Raw genomic sequence first — 18,617 nt, forward strand, 5'->3', positions numbered from 1 at the left:
GCCCAACTCTCTCACTGCACAGAGAAAGAGACAGGCCCAGGGAAGCAAAGTGACTTCGAGATGCGGATCATGGATCTAGGTTTTCTTACTCTAAAGGAAGCACTTTGTTCACTTCATGAGTTTGCTTCTCCCTTTTCCAATCTCCAGGACAAGTAGCCCCCCCGACAAGCGATGTTTCCTGATTTCCCCAGTCTTTAGTACTCCTCTCTGTCTCCCCAGTAGTTTGTATTTATTTTGTGTACCTGATATATTTGTTTCCCCTCACAAGGGGAATGTAAGCAGGAGCTATTTCATATGCTTTTTTGTCTTTGTATGTCCACACCCTAGTTCAGTGCTTGGAGGCCCTCACACATGGACTATTGCAGGAACATTCTGGTCGGGCTCCCTACCTCAAGTCTCTCCCTACTCCAAGCCATCGCTCACTCAGCTGCCTTAGAGATCTTCCAAAAGGGTGGGTCTGACCATGCCACCCCACCTCTTCAATAAACTCTAGTGGTCCCCTGTTATCTTCAGGGTCAAATAGAAAAGCCTCTGTTTGGCTTTTAAAGATCTTCACAGTCTGGCCCCTTTCTATTTTTCTAATCTTCTTACACTGTCCTCCTCTCCGTGTACTCCAAAATCCAGCAAAACTGGCCTTTTGTTGATCTCCCATAAGACTCCAGCTTCAGTCATCTTCATTGGCTGTCCCCTATGTTTGAAATGCTCTTGCTCCTCATCTCTGCCCCCTGGAGCCCTTCAAATCTCAGGTAACATCCCACCTGCTCCAAGAAGCCTTTCCTAGTTGTGACCCATCCCCCACTTCCTCCCTGACCAATGCCTTCCTTCTGAGATGACCTCCAATTTACTTCATATCTACTAGCACAGACATAGTTGTTTGCATGTTGCCTCTCTCATTAGACTGTGAACCCCCTAATGGCAAGTACTGTTTTTGCTTTTCCTTATATACTCAGCACTTAACACAGTGTCTGGCACACAGGCACTTAATAAAATATTTGCTGAATTGATTTATAGAGACCTGCTCTCAGTCACACCGTAAGTGACAGAGCAAGGAACTCAAACTTAGTTTTCCTGGATTCTAAGTCTGGGGCTCTTGTCTATATACCACTAAATAACATTAGCCTGCAGGGTCCCTGACCCGAATGTAGAATCATCAGTTTCCAGTCAACTTGTAGATGCTACAAGGAAGCATAACGCTGAAATAAGGAGTTTCCTTTAAATTGAGAATGAGTCAAATGTCAATTTAATTGTGTATATGTGAAACTGAGAAGGCACCTAGGTTGCTCAGTGGATAGAGCACTGGGCCTGGAGTCAGGAAGATCTTAGTTAAAATCTGACCTCAGACACTTACTAGCTGTGTGACCTTGGGCAAGTCACTTAACTTCTGTTTGCCTTAATCTACTTGAGAAGGAAATGGCAATCTACTCCAGTATCTTTGCCAAGAAAATCCCACAGACAGCATTGGTGGGATATGGTCCATGGAGTCACGAAGAGTCAGATGTGACTGAACAATATAACAACTGTGAAACTGAGATAGCAGTGTAAAGGAAAAGGGCACTGGATTTAATAGTTAACTAATAATACCTGGCATTTATGCAGCGTCTACTATGTGCTAGGTACTACGTTAAACATTTTACAAATATTTCATTTGATTTTCACAAAAACCTTCTAAGGTAGGTGCTGCAATTACTTTCATTATATATGGTGCTGCAAGAGGTTAAGTGACTTGCCCAAAGCCAGAAATAGAAGTCTTCCTGACTCCAGGCCCAGAACTCTGGACCTAGCACTGAATTCCTTATCTGCAGACCCTCAGCAAGTCACTTTGCATTGGTTTATATAGGTCTTCTCGTAATTCTCTGAATTCCTGTCATTTTTATGATGTGATAACGGGGCAGCTGGCTGGCACAGTGGATAGAGCGCTGGGCCTGGAGTCAGGAGGACTAATTTTCCTACGTTCAAATATAGCCTTAAACACTTACTTGCTGTGTGACCCTGGGCAAGTCACTTAACCCTCTTTGCTTCAGTTTCTCAACTGTAAAATGAGCTGGAAGGACGTGGCAAAATCCCAAATGCAGTCATGAAGAGTTCGACATTACTGAAAAACAACTGAACAACAACAACAACAACAATATGGTGTGATAATATTCATCATGCTTATATTCCATCATTTGTTTTGCTATTTCCCAATTGACGGGTACACACTTTGTTTTGCTATGAAAGTTTTGTTATATATGGGACCTTTCTGTTATTAGATCTAATATTAGGGGGCATCTGGGTGGCACAGTGGATAGAGTGCTGAGCAGTGAGTCAGGAAGACCTGAGTTCAACTCCAGACTCAGACACCTACCAGCTGTATGATCTTGGACAAGTCACTTAACTTCAGTTTCCTCAACTGTAAAATGGGGATAATAACACCTACCTCCTAGGGTTGTTGTGAGGATCAGCTGAGATGATAAATGTAAAATACTTAGCACAGTTCCTGGCACATAAATGTTAGCTATAATAATAACTATTATTATTATTATTATCATTATTATTGTGTTCCTTGGGATATTTGTCAAGGTGTGGGAATGTTGAGTAAAAGTCTATAACTCACAGCTGCATTTAGCAAGGTTTTGCTGTGCCTGTATTCTTGTAGCCTTTCCAGTACTTATTATTTCTTTTATCATCTTTGCCAATTTGATGGGCTTGAAGTGATACCTCAGAGTTGTCTTATTTTTCTTTTATAATGAATGATTTAGAATATCTTTTCGTATAGTTATTGATGGTTTATATTCCTGTGCTTGAATACTATCTGTTCATGTCCTTTGAACATTAATGCAAAATGGGCTCTTGGCCCTATGTATTTGAGTCAATTCTCTACATATCTTAGACACTGGATTTTTATCAGACATGTTTGATGCAAAAATTTTTATCCCACTCAAAAGTTTCTGGTTTCATTCAAGGCATACTGATTTTATTTGTACAAAAGTTTAAAAATTATATGCTTAATGATCAAAATTTTTTTTAAATTATAAAGAATTACCTACTTTGTCTTTTATGCTTATCTCTATTCTTCATTTAATTATCACCATAGTCATAGTTTAAAACATATCTCATTCCACTATCCTTTAATTTTTTTGACATGTCATTTTATATTTGTGTTGCATATGCACATGGAACTAATAGAGGTTATATGGTACAAGGTGCTACTCTAAACCTACCTTCAGTCAAGAGGTTTTCCCATTTTCCCTGAAGTTCTTATCAAGAGGGATGGACTCCTCCCCCAGGGAGGTTCTTAAAAGAGGGATGGATTACTCCCCCAGGAATTTGTGGTTTCAGGGTTACTGCATACTGGGATACCATGCTGAACAGCCACTAGTCTATTAAATGGACTTGACTGAGCTGGTTCTTTGGGGAGTCAATGCCATGCAATTCAACAGGTGGTAATTATGTGCCCTCCACACATAAAGTAGGTACTCTGCTGTACCCTGTGAATGTTAAGACAAAATAAAAACCTGGCCCTGCCTTCAAGAGGCTTACATTCTATTAGAAGTAAGGGATATAACACATATATGGAGAAGCAAACACGTGATAATTTGAAGAGGGAGAAAGCTCTTACTAGAAGGATGAGGCAAGAGTTCCCGTGGAAAGTAGCACTTAAGCCTCACAAAAAGTTAAAGATTCTCATAAAGCTGACAAATTCTCTTCCAAAAACAGAGGTCTGATTATGTTATTCCCCTGTTCCAAAATCTTCAATGGTTCCCAAAGTCTTTAAGATAAAATAGGGGGCAGCTAGGTGGCACAGTGGATAAAGCACCAACCCTGGATTCAGGAGGACATGAGTTCATGTCCGGCCTCAGACATTTGACACTAACTGTGTCACCCTGGGCAAGTCATTTAACCCTCATTTGCCCCGAAAAAAAAATTAAATACATTAAAAAAAAAGATAAAATAGATACTCCACAGCTTGGCATTAAACCCTGTTCTCACAGTGTGGCTCCAGCTTATCTTCCTAGTCTACTTTCACATTATTGCCCTTCACACATTTCATGGTCCAACCAAACCAGGCATTTGTTTCCCCTCCCACCTGTGTCTTAGAGCAGGCTGTCCCACATGACTGGAGTACATTCTTTGCTCACCTTTGCTTTTTAGTGTTTTGTAAGGCCCAACACATGTATTACCTTCTATAAGAAACTTTTCTTTTTTGGGGGTGGGACTATGAGGGTTAAGTGACTTGTCCAGGGTCACACAGCTAGTAAGTGTCAAGTGTCTGAAGCTGGATTTGAACTCAGGTCCTCCTGAATCCAGGGCCAGTGTTTTATCCACTGCACCACCTAGCTGCCCCCAGAAACCTTTCCTTATCCCCCTAGTTACCAGTGATCTGCTCTTTTCAAATTATCTTGTATTTGCTTATCTGTGTACATACTGAAGTCCCAAGAGAAGACAAGGACTGCCCCTTAATGCCAAGCACAGTGCCTCACACATGGAAGGTGGCACTTAATAAATGCTTACTGAAGAATATTAAGATGCAAATCTGAGTAGATGTTTGTATAGAATTTGGAAACATTTGTATATTTCTCAAGTACTGGACTTAGAGCGACTCATTTACTTTCTTAGTACTCATCAGAGTCTGGAAAAATATCCCTCTCTTTTCTAATCAATTCAAGCTATTCCAAAGTGATTTTTAAAAAATGGCATCTGTCTTTGATTGCCATCTTGTTTATCTTAGTTTTGCTGAAAACTGGACTACTTATTCAATCCAATAAACATTTATTAAGCACCATATTGCTCCATAAAAGTCTAGTTATCTGAAAAGGGTAATATTGCCTTGCCAAAGAAAGAAAGAAAGAAGATAAAGTTGTTTAGTTCCCTTAGCTCAATTTCTTCTTTCTCATCATCTGAAATCAACTGTTGTGCACAGCCACCCAAGCAATACAGAGTAATGAGTAGGTAAAATACATTGGGCTTTGCGTAGAGTAGACACTCAATAAATGTTGAATTAAACTGAAAGGTGAAACCAAATGATAGGCAAGCAAACTCAGGAAGGAAGAGTAAGATCTGCTCATTCCCAAGAATCCCTTCTTAATGTCAGTGTTTGGGGACCAATAGATGAAGGTTTCAGAAGAACAGTCTGAACACCCCTTTAATGCAGCAGGTATACAGGAATTAACTACACAGCATGAAGTCAATAGAGTTTAAAGGAGAGTGAGGCACATTAGGAGGCTACCACAGGCTCTTCCTTCAGTCTCAAATAAAAACATGGGCAATAAGAGTGATAACCCCAATATGCATCTCTCCAAACAGCTCCTCATCAGTTGAGAAGATATATGGCTTGGTATATCCACTTAGCTATATTTCACCTATACGAGTGAAATATAGGAGTAGAAAGGCCCATTCTGGTCATGCATTCCTTGAGGAGAAAATGAGCATCTCAGCACAGCTCCCTCCACAACTGAAAACTAAGTTCCAAGCTGGAAAACTGGGCATTCTCCCTCCTCTTCCCCTTTCAAACTATCCCTACTAGAAATCTGGCTCCCCTCCCAGCCATAGGGTCAACTCCCTCCCCAAAAGAGGCTGTTCAGCAGCTGCTGAACACATTTTTGCAGCGGCTCTCAGGCAACTGGTAGTAGCGGCTGCCAACTAGGCAGATTCCAGTCAACAAATGGCAATTCACTTTCCTCCATACATCACTGGCATCCTCTGCCTAGGTCATAGTAAGTTAAAATTGCTACATGAGTTCACATCACATTGGCCATTTGACAAACCATAAAACTAAGATGGCAACCATCTATGGTTAAATTATTCTCATCTTGCTTTTAAGGCTTTCTATAATTCATTTCCATTTTACCTGTCCAACTTTATCTTCTGCAAATAACTCCAAACAAAAAAAACTCTCAGATGGTCATGCTAGTCTTCTCCTTTTACCCCAAACTATTTAATCTTATCTCCAAGTCTTTGCTCATGTTATTCTCTCCGTATAGAAGGACCACCCTTGGACGTACACACCCACACACACAAATTTCAACATTTCAGCCAAATGCAAAATTTATATCATGTATCACAATTCCTGCCCTAATGAAGTACACAGTCTAAAAGGAGATAAGCCACAAAGAAAGATAATATATGATATATAAGTGCATTTTGAGAGATAAAAAATAAAATACTACATCAAGAAGGTTGTTATTGATGAGGAGAACACTGTGCTGGAAGCCTTATGGAAGAGATAGCATTTGAGTGGGGCTTTAAGTGACAGGTAAGAGTTCATTGGGTGAAGACATAGAGGCACTGAATGTATTTATTTTGTGTTGGTAAGCAACATGTTATTAGTGAAAACTGAAAGCCCCCAGTGGATACTACACAGGGGCTGTAATTTTTAACTTTTGCTTGGGCCACAACAAAAGCTTTCTTCTGGCTTTTTATGTTCCTGATTGAGGACCATAAGCTCACAAGGGGCAGGAACTATGTGGCAGACTTCCTTTGTTTCTTCCATAGCATAGACCTTAATACTAGGAATGTAAAAAGCACTAATTTGAATTTTACTGAATTTCTAAACACGAGGTCTCTCTAGTACAGGCAGGGCCCCCAAAAGGGGAAAAGACCAAATGTCTCCTCTCATTTTGTGGATAGACAAGTTTATCTACATGACCTTTTTGTAAGTTTACCTGTTAGACATAAAAATGCTGGATCTTTAATATTATAATTTTCATGCTCCCTACCTAAATCCTAGCATAATGAGCTGCTACTGTCAATTAATGATAACAAAATTTAGCTTCTAGAAGACTTTTGTCCTTCTATAAGCCCAGCATGGGAGTTAAGGAGCTAACCACATCCTGTACATATTGACAGTGTGACTACACTGGTTCTTTACCCAGAATCACAGAACCCTGGAACTGGAAGGGACCTTAGGAATCACCCAACACATCCTGACGTAGGAATCGACTCCAAAGCAGCCCAAACAAGGTCTTCCTGCCTCTAAACATTTTCAGTATCAAAAAGCTTGCTGACTCCAAGAAGGCCTACTCCAGTGTTGGAAAGTTCTCGTTATCAGTAAGTTCTTCCTTGTTTTGGAAAACTGCCTTCCTACAACTTTTCCCTATTTCTCCTAGGTCTACCCTCCATAGCAACAGAAAAACAAGCGTCTCTTCCACATGAGAGCTTTTCAGGTGTTTGAAAATGTGAGCATAACCCCCATCTTTTTATAGTTTTCTCCATTTTATTTTAACTTTTTTTGTTAACAACTATTTATTAGGTGGAACAAGAGGAAAGGCTCAGAAGTTGTATCTATTGCACTAAAAAATAACCCCAGCTTAACTTGCAAATGTTAAAAATTCAAATGAACTGGGGATGGGAGGGAAAAAGGCAATAGGATGATAGAAACACACGTACACATGTGGCGCGCGTGCACACACACACACACACACCCCAGAACATCTTGTTTTATCCAGCTGAATTGAGTAACTACATTTTTTCCACATTTTGTCACTCTCTCCTAAGCCAGCACCAAGGGGGAGGGTGGACTGTTGAAACAAATGGCCTAGCTGCTGCTCTGATGATTGAAGGTCTTGGTCTGGAAATACTGTTTGTAGAAAGGTTTATACTCAGATCTGAAAGGCTTGGCCTTCTGCTTTTGGGATACCTTCTGGTGAAAACCCAAGTATAGTTGCAAAAAAGATAGAATTGACTCTATGCAGCAGACACAGAAAAAGACAAAAGGGAAAAAAGATATGAGAAGAGACCCTTCTGGAGGCACTGAATAGCCAGTGTCTTTTCCCCCCATATACTCAGTTGCTCCCCACCTGGAGAACTGTGCATGGTTGCTTCAGGAGTCTAGCAGTTAGAACTGCAAAGCCTTTCCAGCAAAGTCAATCTCCTGACTAAGGGAGCCCGATGGACATCATAACCTATTCCTGTTTTAACCTGACAAGAATGGTCCCTGGTGCAGAGAGGCTCCCATAGCACCACTACTGCCATCCAGCGTGTGGTCATCAGGGAACTTTGGGTGGTCAGAGATTTAATGACCCCAGGCTCTCAGGGGGCAGGGGTTTTCTTGTTCCCAAGGTGTAGGTATTTCCTTAAAGTAATGGAGAGATGGCATTAGTTTGTTTGCTTGTTTTGTTTGTTTGTTTTGGTTTGGTTTTTTGCAAGGCAATGGGGGTTAAGTGACTTGCCCAGAGTCACACAACTAGTAAGTGTCAAATGTCTGATGCTGGATTTGAACTCAGGTCCTCCTGAATCCAGGGCTGGTGCTTTTATCCACTGTGCCACCTAGCTGCCCCTGAGAGATGGTATTTTACTGAACTAAGAAGGGCAGAGAGAGCACTGACAGCCTGAGGACTGGACCAGTGGTGGGTCTAAGTCCCACTCTCTCTCTTCACAGCTGCCAGACACTTGGGCACCTATAGCAAGGTGAGGCCTGGGCCTCCCTGTGCTGTCCAGAAGTATATGACCAGGGGGCGACCCTTCACAAACACTTCCAGAACAGCTACAACAGAGAAGCATGATTGACCCATGGCTCCAACTTCCAATCTAATCGACAGTTTTGTTCAAGTTTATAGTAAAATATTTTAAAATGTGCAGTTGTGCCAAAATCCAAGAAAGTCAATAGTCTCTTTCCTATTATACCTCTACCCTTCATTCTCTCCAGGCAAAGTAGATAGAAGAAAGCTTTTGGTTCATATAAATGATTCACTACTTTAATCTCTCATTCCTAATGACCCTGGCTTCACAAGGTGACCTAGAGGACAGGAAGGAGGACAAAATATGTCACCCTGAATTCCAGATTTATAAATTCAGAGAAGGTTAGATCTGGAAAGGACCTTAGAGATCATCTATTACAACCCTCTCCTTTTACATACTGGGAAATTAAGGCCTATATGGAAGGGACTTGTCCAAAGTCACAGCAAGTATGCTAGGAAACAGGCCACTAGCCAAGAAAGGAGTCTTAATTCTCCTCCACTCAGCCTCAGCAGTACTTTGGAAAAAGTTAAAAGCACTCCATAAATATAAGGAGATTATATAATGATTATTATTTCCTTTAAGTCAGGGCAGCTATTCCAATCCTGCCCTAGAAGCAGCCCCAAGTTCGAATCTATGAATACTGAATCTAGAGACACTGGCCACAATGGGCAAGGTCTAAGGAGGTGCATTTATGGAGGGGCTGCTACTCAAACTCTATCTGCCCTTTTGTGACCTGAGATGTTACCTTGTCTTCCAAGACAGAGGGAACGCGCTGGAGACAAAGGTGCCACCTAAACCCATAATTCAGTTTCCTATCATCTCAGTCTCAGTAATGGTGGCAGGCCCTGGGCAGTTCTTACCTTTTGTGCCAGGGGGCTGCAGGTTGTCTCCTGTCAGGGAGCACCAGCCCACAGGAAAGATGTCCCTGGAGTCATAACGACACCAGTAATCGAAGGCACCCCGCCACCCATCAAATGTGACAAGGACCTCAGAGCCTCGGACTTCCCCAATGGTGGCTGGACAGATGAAATGTGGGTTCTTCCTATCCACAGCTTCAAGTTTCATTCCCAACTTGAAGAAGTTGTGAGAGGGAGACGGTGGTTCCTAAATGAGGAAGGTAAGTACAGACACAAAAGGAAAATAACAAGCACATAAGCCAAGTCACTTGTGTCTAGCTCACCTAGTGGTTCACAGGCAACTGTGTGAGATTTACACTGTGTGTCATGGCACACAGCCAAAATGACAGAATCAGCAGCCTAATTCATCACATGTCAGGAGTAGCTCTGGCTTCCACTTTCCACCTGGCAGTAAGCTAGCCCAGGGATACGCTACAGGGTCTATAACAGCAGTAGCATCTTGCACATATATGTCTCTTAAGAGTGTCCAAACTGTTTTCAGACCTGTTGTTTCATCTGGTTGTCCCAACAGCTTAGTGGGGTAGACAGGGCACAGGATTGTTACTGTCATTCTATGGATGAGGAAATGAAAATCCATTGAAGTGAAGTGACTGCCTTAAGGCCCAAGCACATGTTAGTGGCAAAGTGCCTGACTCATCTTCCTTCATATACTTCACACACTACTCTTTTACACAAAAAGCTTTGGTGATTCACTACCACCTTCCAAATAAAGAATAAGCTCTTTGGACTCAGACATTTGAAGAACAATATGGTTCTAACCTATTTGTCCAGCTTTATTTCATACTGCTGTCCTCCATGTATACTATGTTTCAGCCAAATTGAACGACTCTCTGTTTCCTGTTCTGGTGTTACCTTCTCTGCCTTTGTTCCTCTTCCCCCATCCTTGCCCCTCTGCCCCACCATTTATCTGAAGGGGATTCTCCTGCCCTCTACCTGGCTTCAAGATCTAACTCAAAAACCACCTTTTTACTTTAACTCTCTCTCAGCCTGCAGAAGGGATGGTTCTCTCCTTCCTCAAGCTGCTCTGGGTACTTTGTGCTTGAACTTCTCCTTTGTACTTAACTCACTCTCCCTTGGGTAGCACAGTGCTTTGTGGAAGCTCTCACATAGTAAGTAAGCACTTAATCAATATTTGTTAAATTAAACTAAGCCCAGAAATCCTAAGCAGTCCAGTGTTCTTCCCATAAGAAGTTTGGTACCATCACTGTGAAAAAAGCTGCCACTAGCCTAGGAAGTATCACGAGGCTGTATGTTTATCATGCAGGATACATGCATCAGATAGAGAGAGACTGAGGGCATTGCAGGCATCCACTGAAGAAGAACCAAAGGCCAGGGTTCTCTGAAAGTTATCGTACCTTGTGGAAAATCCGGACAGGAGCCATCTCTGCTCCATTTAGTGTCTTCAAGAGGAACATAGGCCAGGAGGAGGCATTCAGTCGAAATCCTGAAGCAACAGAATAGGAAATAGATAAGAATCATGCCAGAGAGTGTGCTTTTATCATCTTTTCCAGTGAGTCTAACTAGTCATGACAGGGATCATGATATTACCAAGCCACTCATTCTATTTTCAAGCTAATGAGTCTAACCAACCAGTTGCTACTCCATTTTATCATTCCCATTCAAATCTTGGATTTTTTCCCCCACAAAATCCCAAAGAGAGGTTGTACAAGGATAGCAAATAGTGTCCAACTGGAGAGTATCCTGAGAAAAATAAAATTCTAGTCACTTAGGGTGATGCCCAATGGCTGTGAAAACCACTATATCTACCCCAACATAAATTTCTCTTTGGTTTACCTTAGTACAAATGACATAAATCTGGCTCTATACAGGCCTTTTCTGATGTTCAGTGTTTGTTCAGGAAATTCAGAATCAAATAATAATAAAAGAGCTGAAGGGGACCTTGGATCAACTTGTTCAATCCACTGCTTTTACCACTGAGGAAACTGAGGCTCAGAGAGATTATATGATTTGCCCATGGTTCTAAAGTTGGCAGAACTTGATTGAATCATTGAGATAAGGTGATTTTCTTTTTATCATAGTTCTTCTACACAGAACTCTCTCCTCTCTCCCTCATTCTTGGCACTTCCCAAGAGTTTCACAGATCTCCTCCTTATCCTTATCAACCTCAGTAGATTAAACGCACTAAAGCTGCAGAAGACTAGAGATAAATACAAAAAGAACTTCAGGAAGGAATAGCTTTAAGAACAGGCACTTTGAACTAAAGTCAGTAATAAATACAATTAAATCAAAGTGGAGATGGAAGAGAAGAATTACGGAAGGAAAGGTATAGCAACTTTCTGGCATCTTAAACCCCAAGTCATGTTTCTTCATCTCCAGAGAGATTTCCTGGTGTCTATAACCTACTTTTTTTCTCTCACTCAGGGCTTGGGGCTTGGGCTTCTTGCTCTTTTGTATACAATTCATTCACCTGATTTTTTTTTACCCCACATCTATTGCAGAATGGAATAGAGGCTCACAAGTTTTTCCTCTCCCATTCCATATCTAAGTAAAGAGCCCCATTTCTGGCTTTCTACTGCTAGTAATTAGACACAGGGATAAAAATAACAATCATAGGCAAGTTAAAGTTATAAGAAAACTTTAGAAGTCTCTTACATTCGTCAATACTAACATACGTTCAAATGTATATGGATCCAGGCCTGCTTTTTCATAGTTCCTTAGTTCCATAGTTAGGAGTCATTCCTTAGGAATCAGCCTGGCCCAAATCCTCTGGATCTCCTTTACTCTTGGGACTGGTGTCTTTGGACTTAATCTGTTGTCTTTGATTAAAGAGAAAAAGAGAGTCTAGGTTTTTCCTGCATTTTCCTCTCCTGTGGTGGTAATATAACTGTTAAATAGTGCCCACCTAGGCCCACGAAGTCTGAAATAGGTACCTCAAGAGAGGTACCAGTTTTTGGTCAGGCAATTCAGATTCAAAGAACATCTAGGTTTCCTCAGCAGAAAGTGATGGGGGAATTGCTGCCTTTGGACATCATCCTGACAATAAGGAGAAACTGGCTGATAAAGTAGAAATGGCAGAAATGCTGGGTGAAAGCGACTGTGTTATTTTATAGTCCATGACAACCAAGCAAAGAAACACTGGGCATAACTCAAATGTCATAACCTAGATTTTAGAAGGTCAGATTTCAAAGGGTTCAGGAAGAAAAGTAGGTCATCTCAAGCCATTTTCTTTCAAGTGAAAAGAGAGATCCTCAAATGAAAGTTTTCTCCTGTTACAGTCAGTTTTCCCTAAACTGGGGATAATCAAACCAGTCTTTAAAGCTTTCCTCTTCTTGTTTTTGTCACCCTTTTATGGCAGAGGATGTAAGACCAAGGTAACAGTTTTCCCTTCTCTCACTGGTCCTACTGAGTCCAAGCCATGGCTCTCTGTGCTTAGCCAATTTCTCAATGTGATTTAAAAAAATGATAGCAGTGACTATATAGACACTTCTAACATTCTTCTTATTTATGAATAAAAAGAATCCTCTTGGAATCTAAATTAGGCCTGTTCTATATATGAGAACCAGATGCGAGGATAAAGGCTCTGTGGCCTCACTGCTTCCAAGAAAACAAGATACCAAGTGCCCTCACAGCCCTCTTGAAGTGGCACTGTATCCCTGCCCATTTCTATATTCCTAAGGACATTCCTGGAACTAAGAATTGCTGAGATGGGAGTCATGGATGACCAGATCCTGTTTCACTGGAACAGAATTACAAGGGCATAGCTAATATTCTTCTGCCACCAGGGTCTTCACGAACATTACAATAACTTGGAGATAAGTCAAATGGCTATTCTTTAAATTTTGTCCATGAAGGGAGACTTCATATGGTATACACAATCTGCTTGAAATAAGTATTGAAAACTATGTGTATGTGGGATGAGGGGAGGGGACTTTCATCTATGTCTATTTTCAAGAAGCAGATAGATGACTATTTAAGAACAGAAAGAGGTTGCAGCCAACACCAGCCACAAGTAACATCCTAGAAAGTATAGCAAAGAGAACTAGGAAAGGTAAAAGGCCATGAAAAAGATGAGGATTCTTCAGTCTTCAAAGGCAAATGTTGAGAAGGGATGTGATCTGATTCTATAAAATCAAGAATGGCATATATAAGATGAACGAGGATCAAATTCCAACATACTAAGATAAAGGAACCCCCTATGAAACATAAACAAGTTAAACTTAGGACAAATAAGAAAATATCCTACTTGACATAGTGGATAATAGAATTTATAGAACTTATTGCCCCCAGAGTTAGTATGAACAGAGAATAAATGCATTTAAAAAGGGTTAAACAATTTCATGAATAAGACCCATAAGATGACCAAGAGAAGGGAAAATATACCTAACCTTCAAGATTGATATCGGAGAAAATAACTAGCAGCTTCCATGGAAGATCTCTTGGGCCCAATGTTGATAAGAGAGTTCTGGACTACAGGGGCAAGATGCTTGACACGGTATGAGTTCAGACACCCAGGTTCTAGGTGAGAGGTTCTGGTACATGAACTTGTTTTTAAAAATATTTTAACATATATCAATAGAACTGATTGCCTTTGTAATCTTATGCATTTACCTTATACAGAATCTGAACAAAGGTCTTCCTGACTCCAAATATAGCACTCTATTCTTGGTGCCACCTAGCTGCCCTGAAGGGGTCCATGACACAAAAAAGGATAAGATCCTCTGCTGGACCATGTACTTTTTTTTTTTTTTAATTTTTTTTAGTGAGGCAATTGGGGCTAAGTGACTTGCCCAGGGTCACACAGCCAGCAAGTGTTAAGTGTCTGAGGCTGGATTTGAACTCAGGTACTCCTTACTCCAGGGCCGGTGCTCTATCCACTGCGCCACCTAGCTGCCCCTGGACCATGTACTTTTTTTTTTTTTTTTTTGCGGGGCAATGGGGGTTAAGTGACTTGCCCAGGGTCACACAGCTAGTAAGTGTCAAGTGTCTGAGGCCGGATTTGAACTCAGGTCCTCCTGAATCCAGGGCCGGTGCTCTATCCACTGCGCCACCTAGCTGCCCCGACCATGTACTTTTTAACCTAACTTCAGAACTAAAAGTAGGCAATAGGGAGACATGCTACCAGACACAGACTACATAATGTGCTCCATCTAATGAGCAGGTTGCATCTTCCACACCTTGCTCTTGTTTCTTAGAGAGCACTGGAGTCATATATTAGCATGAGAAGTTGAATCAAGTCAGAGCAATCATCTCTCTGCGACATTAAAACAAGAACCTGTGATGAAAGGAGGACTACTTTAAAAAAGGCTGATTAAACAATACTTATTTTGCATGTGAGAGTCATGGGGCTCTCCTTAAATCTTATCATGTCCAGCTCAGAGAGGAAAGGCAGGAGGAGATTACATCTAACTTCTTTCTACCCTTTAACCTGTCACCTTTAAAGAACTCCCAGGTACTCTGCAATCCATTTCCATGAAATGGATAGTGACCTACTGCCCTCAAATGGTAGGTTAGGGCTGTCATTTTACCATTCTTGGTGCCCTCAAGTGGCAGGTATTGGAATAGCATTCTTTCCAGGGAATTGCCATGAGTAATTAACCCATGTTTTCCATGACCCTTGTTATAGCAATTCTGAATCAAATGTCTTTGGAACTGTCACATACTGCTTGATTTCGTAACACCCCTATCTCCAGCGCGTGCATGCATGCACAGACACACACACATACAGAGTTAGAATAAGCTGTAGTACATGGATATACAGGTAGGTCCCAATTAGTGCAAATAACAAATGCTGTGAATTGGTTGCATTATTCAAATTCACACTATTTGACACTGCAATTATATGTAAAATATAGTAATTAGTTTCAGCCCAATGGAAGCATGTAGTTTGAATCCAAATAATGGCATTACTCCATAGGACTTGTTATACTAATCAAGACCTAGATGTAATGGGATATATTACTATATCATAAAAATAATGACTATAAAGAAATCAGAGAAGTATAGGCAGTCTTATATAAACAGATAAAAGCTGAAATCAGCAGAACCAGAAAAACAATATATACAATGACTATAACAATATAATTAAAGCAAAGCAAAGAAACTAAATGTATAAATAATATGACTAAGTATGGACTCTGACAACAGTTGAAAAAACATACCTCCCTCCCTTATTTACATAAGTAGGAGATTATGGGCATAGAATATTATACATACTGTGGGCCATCGCTGATATGCTGGTTGGCTTTGCTGAATTGTTTCATTTTCTCTCTCTTAGAGGCAGCTAGATAGAACAATGGATAGAACCCTGGGCCTAGAATTAGGGAGACCTGAGTTCAAATGTGACCTTAAACATTTAACTAACTGTGTGATGTTAGGCAAGTAACTTGACTTCTGTCTGACTCTTTTCCTCATTTAATGAGAATAATTATAGTCCTTACTTCCCAGAGTTGTTTTAAGGATCAAATAAGATATTTGTAAAGCATTTAGCACAATGCCTGACACAAAGTAGACATTTAATAGATGCTTATTTCCTTCCTTTTTATTCTTTGTTATAAGAGATGTTCACTGGGTGGGGGGGGGGGAATAGAAAGGATATATTCAGAAATTAAAAAGATATAAAAATAGTATATCAGTAAAATGTTTTTCAAAAATAAAGTGAGTTGAAATTAACTTGGTTATAAGATTTTATGGAAGAATTTCCCAAACAATCCTAACATAATTAGATATCTTGACATGTCACAAAGCCAGGGCTGAGAACTAAAAGGAGAAAATACAGAACATCAAAAGAAATTAGGTAGGGGCAGCTAGATAGCGTAGTGGATAAAGCACCAAACTTGGATTCAGGAGGACCTGAGTTCAAATCCGGCCTCAGACACTGAACACTTACTAGCTGTGTGACCCTGGGTAAGTCGCTTAATCCCAATTGCCTCACTTAAAAAAAAAAAAAAGAAATTAGGTCCTGCTCATCCATTATAGAAGACCAACTACTCAGTGCTCCCACCTCAATTGGCCTTTTTTTTTAGATCAGGTCTCCCTATCTCATCCAGGTTGGAAACACAGCAGCTATTCGTGGGCCTGATCCCACTACTGATGGATTTCAAAGTCTGGGAGCTTTGAAATGCTCCAATTCCAATCTGGGCCTGTTCATTCTTCCTCAAACAGCCTGGTGTCTGTAACGATTGGAATGATGCCCCCTGCTGGAGACTTACTGTAGAAGAGTTCCGCCCATGAAGCGAAGGTCTTTGAGGGCAAGACCAGGAGTCTTTTCTTTGGCATCAGGAAGTGACGTGGGCTAGTGGGAGGAGGAAGGAAGAGACTGGCACTCAGTCTCGCGCTCTTTCCTGAGGACGCTGGTGGAGAGGGGAGCTAGAAATGTGCTCTCCCTTTAATAGATAGGAATCTAGGCCTTTCTCTCTCTTTACCAAATTCTTATTCTCCTTAATAAATGCTTAAAAGTCTAACTCTTGCTAAAGCTTATAATTTATTGGCGACCACTCATTAGATATTTTAGACAGTTTAGCTAGAATTTTAGCCCTTAACATGTCCCTTTGTTATTGGAGGTTCACCATACTTGTGCCAGACTTAATGTAAACATCTAACTGACTTTAGCTCACTCCTGAGCTTTAGCAACACACCAACCTTAGCCAGGAGCACATACTGCAGGCCTGTGCTACCATATCTGGCCTCCCTTTTTTACTAAAGGGTCCCTGGGAACTTTCAGGTCTCCGGAGATAAGTGATAGGAATGTCATAAAAGGGGTCAAATTACTGAATGCTTACTATGTGCTAAGCCCTTCCTGGCTGACAGAATTTCACTCAGAACCATGGATGGTTTACTGAGGGCCTCTCCAGAAACTTTTTTCATACTAGAAGAAGTATTCACTAATTCTGGGGATAGAACAAAATAACACAAAGGAGAGAATGTAGAAAAAGTCAGCAGTTCAGAGATATAAACATATCCACAAGGAGTTACATGTCACCTGCCTACAGGCTGAAAAGGAGGGGACTCTACTTAGAAAGAAAAAGTCTTTGTTCCCAAGCACATTCCAGAGGTTGCTAGGGAGATAGAGGTAATGGGGCTCTCTGGGAAGACAGCATCCTTTTTCTTTGGGCATTTCCAGAGAAGTGAGGGCCCTTCCTGCTACACTAGTCCCAAAATAAGAAGCATGGGCTTGTTTGACCTTCAGTTACACTTAAAGATGCAACAGGAAACAATGGGCTTTGCTGTCCTAGTGCTTGAATACTTCTAGTAACCAGATAACCTGCCCAGGAGAGGATGGGACCTGGTCACTCACCCAGGGGAGGCTGAAGCATCCCTCCATTCTTCTCACAGTTACCAATGGGCTGGATTTCGGCAGAGTCGACTAGCCTCCAGAAGTCATTCTTATTGTCACTGCCATCCAGGCGTAGCCGGAGTCGAGCACCTGTCAGCCCAACCACTGTTGCAATGCAGGTTGAGGTGGTGTTCCTCGGGTCCTGAGCTTCCAACTTCATGCTGATCTTGAACTCGTTGCTGGGGGGTGTGTAGGACTGAAGAGAACAAACCAGGGGGATAATGCAGATTGACACTGTAAAGTACTCACCTTAGGAAATTTAAAGTTTGAGAACCTGAAATCACCTAGTCTGAGACTGATCACATGTAGCACTAGGAAGAAGTGGCCCTAAGTTCCTACTCCATTTTATATAATTATCAAGATGGAATGTCCTGGGAAAGGGATAATGGTAGATGAGATGAGGGAAGGTATTCCTGTCCCCCTAAGGCATCAAATACTGCCTTTTATCAGGAAACAAGAAAAGTCATGGTGGACTACTGGATTTTTATCTGGCTTAGCAAACCCACATGCATCTGTCTGTTAACACGCAACCCACCCCACACATTCTTAGAATACTTTCTGGAACTAGCACGCTAATCTCCAATACTGTCTCTAATTTCTTCTGGAGATTCAGTCTGCCATCTCCCCAGTTATAGATTAATTTTCAAAGGCTTTTAGTTTTTTCCATCTAAAATCAACTTAAATGTTGATCTGTTCTTTGGCCTTTTAAATATAAAATTCTGGCCTCAATAAAATAAACTTATTTCAGAGTTCAATGATAGCAATGGGAGAAAACAGGCAGGCTCCACACAGAAGAAAGGGCTTTTACTCCTCTGCTGAGCATCATTCCATCATCATCCATCCTGCCAACTCTTATCCTCTTCCCAAGACATGGGCCAGCATGCATAACTGATGGAGCACTGAGGGTACTGTGTAGCATATTAAGTTTCAATGGATCCAACGACCTCTTCAAAGACCCGAGAATGACCCTG

General features: G+C 41.1%; 1 protein-coding gene across 7 annotated transcripts in view; it reads right to left on the reverse strand.

The window, feature by feature from the left end:
• SCMH1 (Scm polycomb group protein homolog 1) overlaps positions 1 to 18,617 on the reverse strand; it is a 153,064-nt gene that overhangs the window by 50,167 nt on the left and 84,280 nt on the right. For all 7 annotated transcript variants that reach the window (XM_043995986.1, XM_043995983.1, XM_043995984.1 and 4 more), the window contains 3 exons: positions 17,608 to 17,842; positions 10,709 to 10,797; positions 9,297 to 9,540 (listed from right to left, as the gene is read on the reverse strand). In XM_043995986.1, coding sequence (XP_043851921.1) covers positions 9,297 to 9,540; positions 10,709 to 10,797; positions 17,608 to 17,842 — 568 coding nt within the window. The remainder of the gene's footprint in view (positions 1 to 9,296; positions 9,541 to 10,708; positions 10,798 to 17,607; positions 17,843 to 18,617) is intronic.

The sequence above is a fragment of the Dromiciops gliroides genome, chromosome 3 (genome assembly GCF_019393635.1).
Source record: "Dromiciops gliroides isolate mDroGli1 chromosome 3, mDroGli1.pri, whole genome shotgun sequence".
Taxonomy (NCBI): Eukaryota; Metazoa; Chordata; class Mammalia; order Microbiotheria; family Microbiotheriidae; genus Dromiciops; species Dromiciops gliroides.